The sequence below is a fragment of the Dysidea avara genome, chromosome 2, assembly GCF_963678975.1.
Source record: "Dysidea avara chromosome 2, odDysAvar1.4, whole genome shotgun sequence".
Lineage (NCBI taxonomy): Eukaryota > Metazoa > Porifera > Demospongiae > Dictyoceratida > Dysideidae > Dysidea > Dysidea avara.
In genome coordinates this window covers 54,268,305-54,279,995 of record NC_089273.1, presented here as the reverse complement: position 1 = coordinate 54,279,995, position 11,691 = coordinate 54,268,305, and the positions used below count along the sequence as shown (strand labels likewise).

Genomic DNA, 11,691 nt, shown 5'->3' with positions numbered 1-11,691 from the left:
ATATCAAGTAGCTATAGTTTCCATGCAATCATACATTTGAATGTATTTTACAACTTCATGACATTAAGATAAATACCTAATCACTGAACATTGCTTTATTCTTGAACGTAGCCTTATTAATGTCATTACATTGAACATATTTTAGCAAAACTTGTACACTATGAGCACTGAAGTCTTCATATACAGCTAATGTGAATACCAGGATTTTTGTGGGACTAGTTGTACTGACAGATGGATCAAGGACTGACACCAAGTCACTGTAGAAGGTCTCTTTGAGAATAGCCACACAATGCTGGTCATGTATAACTTATTTCATAGGAATTCCAATATTTTCATATCAATCTCTTAACACAATTACAACAATAATGTATACAGTGGGTTAACAACTTACAAAATAATAATTTATCAAGTTTATTAAAAATAACACAATATATACTAAACTTATTATACAGTAACTCTATCAAAACTACATTATAACAGTTATAACACAACTGTATAAACAACAATTAAAAACATTACATAACATCATTATATAATCTCGTACTATTATTAGGCATTGCTTAACAGTGTTACTATGGTTACTAGTTGTTGTTGTTAGAATAGCCTATTGATATTACTACGTGATAATAGTGGTGAGATCATTACTGGGGGTAATGAGGGTGCAGCATAGGAAGAACCCCCTGGAGAATAATTGTTACCATAGTTACTGTTGGGAGTGGTTGGCTCATGATGTGGACTATAGTTACCTCCTGGTTGCCACGGTGATGCAGCAGAACGTTTTCCAGTTTAGCCAATCGTGTGAGGATAAGATGAGAAATTAAAGTTGTTCATTACTCCAGCAGGGCTGGTAGCACTGGTTCCCATTGGATATGACACACTGTGAGGATATGTCTCCAAGTCATAAGGGGGAATACCCCACGTGGGGCAGCACTGTAGTCAGACATCCCTGAGGGTGGAAGAAACATGTTATTAGCTGTTACAGCTGGAGAGTACTTGTTATTATTAGGGAAGGAACTATGACATTAGTAGAACTGAAGTCTTCTGGATCAATGCTGGAGGGAAGGCATCATCGTTCATACTTGCGTCTAGTTTATCACCATCAGGGGTTACTGTGTTACTGTTATTGTTACACTCCAGTGGTGGGGAATCCTTGTCACCATCAGGGGTTACTGTGTTATTGTTACACTCCAGTGGTGGGGAATCCTTGTCACCATCAGGGGTTACTGTGTTATTGTTACACCCCAGTGGTGGGGAATCCTTGTCACCATCAGGGGTTACTTTGTTATTGTTACACCCCAGTAGTGGGGAATCCTTGTCACCATCAGGGGTTACTGTGTTATTGTTATACCCCAGTGGTGGGGAATCCTTGTCACCATCAGGGGTTACTGTGTTATTGTTACACCCCAGTAGTGGGGAATCCTTGTCACTACAGTCTTCAACATGGCAGGAGAACTAGATGTGATGTGGTCACTGGAGTATCCTGTGATATCAGAACAAGGACTGCCAATGTCACTGATTGTAGAGTCTAATTGATGGGTGGGTCTTAGGGGAGTCCCCTGATAATTTTTCCTTTATTGCCTTGGGGGACTTGATGCTACCACTATAAGTGAGAGATATAAATTTAATATCTTTATTATCATTACACAAAGTAATCTATCCATTTTGCAGTGTTGTAACATCTACAGCTCTCAGCTTGTAGGGTAGTCTGGTGCCGCCCACCCCTTCGCAAAATGTAAGGGTCTAGTGAAATACAAATACCTAATCATTTCAAAAGGAATTCAATTAGACAGCGCACGTAATGCTTGTTACGTTAGATGATTGCACTTCAATTCGAATAAAAGCATTGTGTTGCCAAGGCGATTTCTGTGTGAATGTCATTGGCATGCACTAATTGGCTAGCGCCGAATCTGGGCACTAGAAATGATTTAGTATCTGTATTTCACCAGACCCTTACTTTATGCGAAGGGGCGGGCAGCGCCAGACTACTTGTAGGGCTGAAACTTTAGTAAACCCTTAGAAAACATATGTAATTCAAAATAAGCATTAATTGGGGTTCTTTCATAAAGTCACATCTTAACACCACAACATACAGGATAATTCTTCACAATAGTAGACTACAGTATCACTATGCATTATGCAGGAGTGAAAAAGGTAATTCTGCTCACTTTATGTGATCAGGTAGTGTTGCTCACATGATGTGTATTACTTGTACATGTGTTAATCCTCAAACTGATGCTACACAATACTAATCCTCACCTGTGGTCACCCATACTCCAGCTAATGTGTTGTTGTGGATCTCATTAGCCTCAATCAAACCTAGTCCTCCATCATGCTGTAATGAGAAGGAATAGATCTTGTAACAAACTGTACATCATTATAACCCTTGGGGATATGATGGATAACTGAAGTTGTATTGTGTGTGGTGTGGTGGATGCATACGTGCGTGACACAGGTTTCATACTTGTAGTAATGACCTGCAATTCGGTTGCTATGGTAACTCACTATATAAATTCCTCCATGTAATCCATGATGGATGTTGTTGTCCCTGACAACCGGATTACTACTACTCCTGATCTGTATGCCAGCCAGTGTGTTACCTATGTAGCAACAGGTAATAGTTTACAATAACACACACACAGTGCTACAAAGAACAGTACTAGTCCGGCCACTACAGACGTTATGAACTGTTTTTGCTATAAACATGATGGTCAACTCAAGGAAGCCATATGACACCCAAAAATCAACACCTACACAGCAGTGGGACACAAAGACACACAACACACATCAGTGTGCATGACAGGACATACACACAAACATACATGAACAAATAGAGAGTTGTGTATAGCAGGACATACACACAGACAAACATACATGGACTTGCACATAAACACATGTACAACTGGGACATACACACAAATTGACTTACTACGGACATAATTTCCCTCCAATACTCCCAGTCCTCCACCAAAGAAGTACACGCCCCCTTGTAGTCCACCATGAATCTCATTGGACCTCAGTGTTAGGGAACTATCACTGGTGACCCATACTCCAGCATATGTGTTGGAGTAGATCTTGTTGTCAAGGAACTAACCACGACCCTAGCAACAGTAGACACATCAGCTATTGCTGTAGGAACTATGTACAACAAGTGACAACAACTAACGAGTTGTACAATATTGTTATTGTAGGAACTGTGTAACTCCTTAGGAACTACAACAACTAAAGAGTTGTACAATATTGTTACTGTAGGAACTGTGCAACTCCTTAGGAACTACAACAACTAAAGAGTTGTATAATATTGTTATTGTAGGAACTGTGTAACTCCTTAGGAACTACAACAACTAAAGAGTTGTACAATATTGTTATTGTAGGAACTGTGTAACTCCTTAGGAACTACAACAACTAAAGAGTTGTACAATATTGTTATTGTAGGAACTGTTTAACTCCTTAGGAACTACAACAACTAAAGAGTTGTACAATATTGTTATTGTAGGAACTGTGTAACTCCTTAGGAACTACAACAACTAAAGAGTTGTACAATATTGTTATTGTAGGAACTGTGTAACTCCTTAGGAACTACAACAACTAAAGAGTTGTACAATATTGATCAGTTATCGTAGGAAATGTATTTTCTGGCGGTTGAATGTAGTAAATTAGACAGAAAATAAGCTCCCACAAGAAAACATAATGTATGGCGTCACGCCTCACGTGACACAGGGGGGTATATAAGTGTGCTTTGATTCATTCTATGCCACGTGTTTAGTACAGGTTGGCTGCATGTGTCTTTGAAAGAAGAGATCACGAATACTATGGAGGGAAAGCTCGATACGCTTTTAGCTGAACTCCGCCAATCCCAAGACGAAATTCACCAACTCCGACGAGAAGTGGAGGAAAAGCTCGATGCTTTCATAGCCAAAGTTAAACGGGAAGTCAATGTGGCCCAGGAGAAGACCAGCGAAGATGTCACCAGAAAGATTGGTAACACTAGTTACCAATTCTAGAAGAAAGGCCACGAGCATCACTACTGCTTTAATTGCAGAGTGGAAGAAGCTATTAGCTCTGCCCAAGCTGATTTATTGAAATGGAAGCCGGTGAATCCAGACCAGAAGACAGCCCTAGAATCAGCTGAGATGAAGCTTGAGCAAGGTATGAAGGTGTTAGCTACGAGGCAAAAGCACATAAAGACTGCCAATCCCTCCAAGCACGGATGATCAGGAAGATCCCTTAGCATCCAGTCCCAAAGACGATAAAGAGATAGAATGAGCTGAGAATAAAGCGGAGAAGGATGCAAAAAGAGAAGTCGATAAAGCACAAAAAATGAGTTTGAAGAATCGAGGTGGAGGCGGAGGTGGAAAAGGAGGTGGGCACAGCCATACCCGGGTGAGCATCAGGCTCCCAGATACTATGACAGAAGGGAGCAGCTGGGGTCCCCACCTCCCATGGTACCTCAGAGGCCCTACAGAGCAAGAGTGCTTGGACCTTATTTCCAATGTGGCGGCTATGGGCATATAACCAAGTTCTGCTCAGGACCGAACAGACTGTATCCTTTTTCTCAGCCTGTGGTAAGCAGTGCTGTAGTGCATGAGCCTAGCCCAGGGCTAAAGGAGTTGTCATTATGTTGTGAAAGTGTCATGGGTGTTATTGCCAAGTCAACCACACACAGTGTATGTGTTAATGAGCTGTTGGTATTGACCAGGTTATGTCAGAAGGTGTTGATGGACAATCTCATGAGCATGCAAGTGATGACAAGGGTATGCCTGACAATAAAATGAATTCAGAGATAACTCAGTTTGGGAGCTAGAGAGCCAAGGGCTGGTGCAAATAACAGATGGGCAGGGTCGCCTTAAGCAAAGATTACCCTTTTGGAGGGAAGTACTACATACACCACCCCACATACTTGAATGCATTGAACATGACTATCATAGCTTGCCTTTAAAATTCATCCCCCCACCCCACATCCAACATAACCACCAATCATCAGAGACCCACCAATGCTTTGTGGATGAAGTGATAAGTAGCTTAATCGCAAATCATTGCATCATCAGGGTGGATGCACAGCCGCATGTTTGTAGCCCTATATCTGTTGTATCCAATGTGGTGGGGAAATTATGTCTGGTATTGAACTTAAAGTATGTTAACCAATTTCTGCATGTCTCGACCTTCAAAATACAAAGGCTTGCGTGTAGCAGCCCTTATGTTTGAAAGGAATGAATACTTGTTTAAATTTGACCTCAAATCGGGTTATCACCATGTGGACATCCACCCTGAGTGTTATAAATTCCTAGGGGAAGGAGGAAGGAGGTTTTCAGTGGAAGGAGTTTTCTATGTATTTACAGTGTTGCCCTTCAGGCTTTCTAGTGCTTGCTACTTATTTACTAAGCTTCTACGGCCACTTATTCGGTTGTGGAAAGGTAGAGGTCTGAAAGCTATTATTTACCTTGATGATGGTATTGTGACTGTACGTGGGAAAGAGAGAGCCATAAGGGAAAGTGCCTCAGTGAAAAGACACTTGGAGAGTGCTGGTTTTGTTGTTAACATAGAAAAGAGCCAGTGGGACCCTTCCCATAGCATGGAATGGCTTGGGTTCCTTATCAACCTGTCTAAAGGTGAGTTCTCAGTTCCAAATGACAAAATAGATAAATTGCTAGAGTTGAAAACTGCCAAGTCAGCTGGTACAAAGCAAATAGCCAGTATTACAGGTTCATTGTTGCAGCAGTTGATGAGTATGTGGACAGGGAAAGGCGCAAAAAGAATCTCATTATCCATAATCTCCCTGAGCCTTCAGATTGTCCTGATACTCAATGCTTAACTAATGATCTTCAACAAGTTTCCAGCTTGTTAACTTCTGAATTTGGAGTGCCTGAGAATGTTGCATCAAAGTCAACTAGGCTGTGGACACCTAAAGCCAACAAGCCACCCATTCCAGCCAGGCCGCATGAACTTGCCTTGTATCTTCAGTTCATTGGTGAGCAATCAGGGTCAAAGTCAGCAGCAGAAGAAGCTTGCAATGCATTGACCTGGGTCCACTCTATATCAGGATTAGCCTCACCAGCAATTCACTCCCTGGTGAAAAATACGTTGGCAGGCCTGCAGCGTTCCTCAGCTAAGCCAGTGGTGAAAAAAAAGCCAATGACCATTGGGATGATTGAGGCAGTTGTAAGAGATGCTGAGCTATCAGGTTCCTTGTCCGATTTGAGGCTTGCAACAGCATGTGTTCTAGGGTATGCTGCATTTCTAAGGTTTAGCGAGTTAGTAGATCTCACACCAACTGATTTTATTGTGAACGGGGAGATGATGTAAATTCGAATCAAGTGCAGCAAGAACGACCAGTTGAGGCAGGGTGATGAGGTGGTTATCACCAGAACTTGGTCCCGGACCTGCCCTGTTGCTATGTTTGAGTGTTACTTACGGAGAGTGGGAATGACAACAAGTCACAGCAGATTTCTATTCCCAGCAATCCAAAAAATGAAGAATGGAGAGAGTCTGCGAGAATCTGGAAAGATAAGTTACATCTGCCTATGCCATCTATATCTTAAGAAGTTGGAAAGTCTAGGTTACCCAGCCCAAGAGTTCGGCCTTCACAGTATGAGGTCAGGGGGTGCCACTGCTGCAGCTAATGCCAATGTGCCAGACCATATTTTCAAGAGGCACAGGAAATGGAAAAGTGAGAATGCTAAAGATGGATATGTGAAGGATAGTCTGGAGAACCGATTGGAGGTTTCAAGAAAAATTGGATTGTATCTTCAATGTGTAACACATTCTTTGTGGCCCTAGTGTATCAATAGCCAATCGCTGTGGTGGCACAACCCCATTGGGTGAGAGAGTATATGGGGTGTATGGTGTAGTCAGGGTATGATGTGGGAGATGTGTAATTCCTTAGGAACTACAACAACTAAAGAGTTGTACAGCATTGTTCAGTTATTGTAGGAACTGTGTAACTCCTTAAGAACTACAACAACTAAAGAGTTGTACAATATTGTTATTGTAGGAACTGTTTAACTCCTTAGGAACTACAACAACTAAAGAGTTGTACAATATTGTTATTGTAGGAACTGTGTAACTCCTTAGGAACTATAACAACTAAAGAGTTGTACAATATTGTTAAGTTATTGTAGGAACTGTGCAACTCCTTAGGAACTTCACATTCTCAATACTACTACCCTCAGAAACACTTTAAATTTCATCTTACACTAAATTCAAAATGATTGAGATATTCTAATAGAGCAGTCCACTAACTACTCTAATAGAGCAATCACAAACAGAGACTTCATCAATGAAAAATGCCAAATATAAGTTGGTATATACTAATGAAGTTCAGGGGCGTAGGAACAGGGGGGGCCACAGGGGCCAGGGCCCCCCTAGTCTGTGGCCATGCATATAGAGAACAGGCCAGGTCTTATTCAGTTGCCAGCAGGAGCCATTTTACAGTAATACATCACGTGATATAACCATACCTACTTTCGCTGATGTATTGTCTTCCCTGACTGACGATATTGATTGGAGACACCGAGGGAGACACTGAGTGAAAGCATACCCAGTTTATTTGAAATAATTGTAGAGGCGCTAAAATGCTGTGAAATATGTTAAAACTCACGTGGTGCTAGCACATGGTGACACGTGTTAGATAATTATCGAAGAGCTGTTTTATGTCTCAGCAGAAAACTTTAAACGAATTGTTTTGTACCACTAGCAGAGGCTCACAGAATTCGGTTGTTAGTGAAGGAGCTTCTAAAGGAGGCTCCTCAAGCGGTACTAGCGGAGGTGGATCTGAAAATCCGCCTTGTTTTAGCCATAACAGTGTGCGTAATGATGGATCTGTGAGCGTGAATCTGATGGAGGTAGCTGAATCAGAGCAACCTCACTCGTTTGAACCAGATACCTCAAGTCAAAGTTTGAGTGAAGCTGTATTGTTGAATTACCATCAACTTGATCAAGTTAGGGATATGCCATCACTTACTGCTACCACTAGTAGTCCATCATCGTCATCCATTGCTAGTCCATGCGAGTGTCAGTGCTGTACTAACTTTAACATTCCTTACCATCCTTCAGCAGTTGATAGCTCTAAAAGACAACAGTTATACTCTATCAAAGAACATGGCAAGCAGAAATCTCATTCAAGAACGATTCAAAGTAGTTGGTATGAAGCACATCCTTGGATCACTGTGTGTACATCTGAATATAAGGTATATTGTGCAACTTGTAGAGCAGCTAATGAGCAGTGCTTGCTGAACTCCATACATGCAAAGTCAACTTTTATTCGTCAAGGTTTTAACAATTGGAAGAAAGCTCTCGAAAAGTTTCGTGAGCATGAATGCAGTAACATGCATAAGGAGGCTGTTGAAAAGCTTACAGCCAAGGCCAAAGGAGTTAGAATTGATGCCCTATGTGATACTCAGCTAAGGAAAGATCAAGAGTACCATAGAAAAATGTTTATGAAGCTACTGCAAGCAATCCAATACCTTTCACGTCAAGGACTGCCCTTACGTGGTCACAGAGAGGATGCAGAATCATTTAGTGGTAACCTCTCAATTACTACTACTACAGGCAAAAGATTGTCCAGAAATGATCTCTTGGCTCAATCGGAGGGAGTACATATCACCAGAAATTGTTAACGAGATTATCACATTAATGAGCAAATCTGTTCTGAGGAACATTTTAGCTGATGTTAGCAAATCATTATGGTACTCTGTAATTGTAGATGAGGCCACAGACGTTTCTCACAATGAGCAAATGTCAATGTCCCTTAGGTGGACAGATGACAATTATGAAACACATGAAAGTACTGTTGGCCTTGTTCAGTTACCTGATACTAAAGCCCAAACAATCTTTTCAGCAGTAAAAGATACTTTAATCTCTACATGTTCGCTTTCAATCAATCAATGCCGAGGTCAGGCTTATGATGGTGCATCCAATATGAGTGGCATCAATAATGGAGTGCAAGCTCTATTTAAAGCAGAAGTTGAGCAAGCGTTGTACGTTCATTGCCTTGCTCACAGTTTGAATCTTTGCTTAAAGGATGTAACAAAGACTTGTGACATAAGAGATGTTTTAAACTTTATTTATGAGTTAACACAACTGATCAAAATGTCTCCTAAAAGATTAACATTGTTTGAAAGTCTAAGAAAGGAAGTAACTGTTAATACTGGTGAACTGACACCACATCTTCGAATGTTGTGTCCAACTAGATGGACTGTAAGACACTCATCGATTTCCAGTATATTGAAAAATTACAGCACTATCCAGAGTGCTTTAGATGAGATTAGTAAAGGTCATGATGAGTATGCTGCAAAAGCTAATGGAATGGCATCAAAGATGGACAATTTTGATACCTTTTTTGGTCTAAAACTTGCATATCTCATATTTTCTGCTGCAGAACAGGTATCAATAAATATTCAAGCAAAGGATGTCACTGTACAAGAGGCAGTTCGTGGTGCTCAACTTCTCATAACGCATTTAAATTCCATGAGAAATGAAGCAAGGTTTAATAGTTTTTACAGTGAAGTGATGCGTGAAAGTGTCAATTTAACAGCAGAACCGACCCTTCCCCGTCAAAGAAAAAGGCCTAGAAGAATTGATGATGGTGCAAGTTCCCACATTTATGAAACTCCAAAAGACAGACACCGTCGCATGTATTTTGAAGTAGCTGAAGCAACTGCTGGTGAAGTTGAAAGAAGGTTTATTCAAAAGGATCTAGGAATTGTAAATGAAATTGAATCGATTCTTATTGAATTTTCTAATGGTAATGCAGAAAAGAGTATCTCTCCAGATTTAGAGATGTATTTGAAGAATGATTTTGCATTTGAAAACTTGAAGACCCAACTGTCAATGCTACCAGATGCAATTAAAACAAGTTGTTTAGGCATAAAAAAGGTAACCAATGTGAGAACAATAGCAAGTGTAATGAACGAGAGTTCAATATACAAGGGCATGCTACGAGAGGTTGATAAACTTTTAAAATTGTATCTAACATTTCCAGTGACAACTTCTACTGCTGAACGCTCCTTTTCTTCCCTCAGATATGTGAAAACTTATCTCAGAAGTACTATGACAAGTTCCAGATTAAATAATTTGTTCCTATTATATATCCACAGAGACATTACAGATTCACTTGACTTGTGTAACTTAGCTAAGGACTTTGCATCTGCAAACAAACGTAGAATGTATTATTTTGGAAGGTTTTAATAATATTGTGTTGTGATTATATAGCTAAGTATTTTTATAGCTATAGCTATATATGTACATCTTATTTATGTACTTTTCTAATATAGGAAATTAATTCAAAAACATGCATGTTCACATGCATGGTATACATCATTGCTATCAGACTCTTTATTTAACCATGCCTGTAATCCGAAATAATGGTTAAATTTGCTTCCAGATTCAGTCTTATAACACTTATTTTTCAAAAATTTCCTGGGGGGGGCATGCCCCCAGACCCCCCTAGAAGAAGAGCATGCTTTTCATGCTCTGAGTGCGCTTCGCGCACTATGCATGTTCCCACAAGTACATAACTTCACCCTCCCCTCTTATACCAGTACATGCATGCATGGGCCCCCCTCATATTTTTTGCCTTGCTACGCCCCTGAAGTTTCTATTGTCATGGCAACATCACAATCACTTTTCATAGGATATCATTGATTTGTGTTATGAAAATGTCACTAATGATATTTTAACATTTAATTGTACAATTTTCATTATTTTTTACCACAGACGACTCAAGGCTACAGTCTGTTACAGGTCCACTGAAATGGAAAATTCATTTGCCATTTTATTGAATAAACAGGTTGTTTGTATCATGCAATGCACAAAAATGCCTTTTTAACAATTCAATTATGTTGTGATATTAAGCCACAAAGTCTAGTTATGTCACGTTGTGACGCAAGACAAAGAACTGGAAGTACTGTTATTACACACTTTGCAATGGGAAAGGTAGATAAAAACTGAAAGTCTAATGTGCAGGTGGCAACACCAAGCTCTCCTTTTTAACTCTGTAGTGTTCCAAGATTACTTGAACCTTTTGCTGGAAAACAATAGCGGAGTTGTCCTGTAGTTGCTTGGTAGTTGCCTGTAGCAGCTCGGCCTGTGTGCTTCGCACTATCAAAGCTCACGCTGCATTATGCTTCACGGAAGTAAAATTAGTTCGATTTGTTTACAAAGCTGGGTTAGCAGTACCATGAAACAAACAATGATATCTATATTACACTTTCCTGAGTCGCTTCTCTGCCTGGTAGAGATGTCTTGCCAGTGGTGCCATCACAATCGGTTCCTCTTGTTTTTCTACCTCCATCCGCTGTATTGCACCCTTCGGTGTACTCAAAATATCTAAGAAATAAACTTGAGACGTGTTTCAACCATTCTGCTGTTGTTTTATAGTCCCTTTAACAGATGTACTCGAGTGTACTTCACCACAAGACCAGCGTAAATTCACTTACTGGCTTGTAACTGGTTGCAGTGCAAGTTCTTACCATGTTTTGAGTTGTTACGTTAGATATGACGTGAAACTAAATCAAATCTATCTGTACATGGATGCTTCTGTCGCCTCACGCGTACTAAAGTTTCTTTGTCTGATGCATTATGACATAATATAATTGACAAACCACAATACACTAAAATGTATTATATCTACTAAACAAAACAAAATCTTACTAAATCACATGCACCAACCTATCCCACTAGTAGCAAGGATTGATA

The 11,691-nt window shown here is 40.2% G+C and overlaps 1 protein-coding gene across 1 annotated transcript; it reads left to right on the top strand.

The window, feature by feature from the left end:
• The first annotated feature begins 8,552 nt into the window (after window positions 1-8,552).
• Window positions 8,553-10,450, top strand: LOC136247705 (zinc finger MYM-type protein 1-like). The gene has a single exon (XM_066039536.1). The coding sequence runs from the start codon at window positions 8,563-8,565 to the stop codon at window positions 10,180-10,182; it is 1,620 nt and encodes a 539-aa protein (XP_065895608.1). The 5' UTR covers window positions 8,553-8,562; the 3' UTR covers window positions 10,183-10,450.
• The last annotated feature ends 1,241 nt before the right edge of the window (window positions 10,451-11,691 follow it).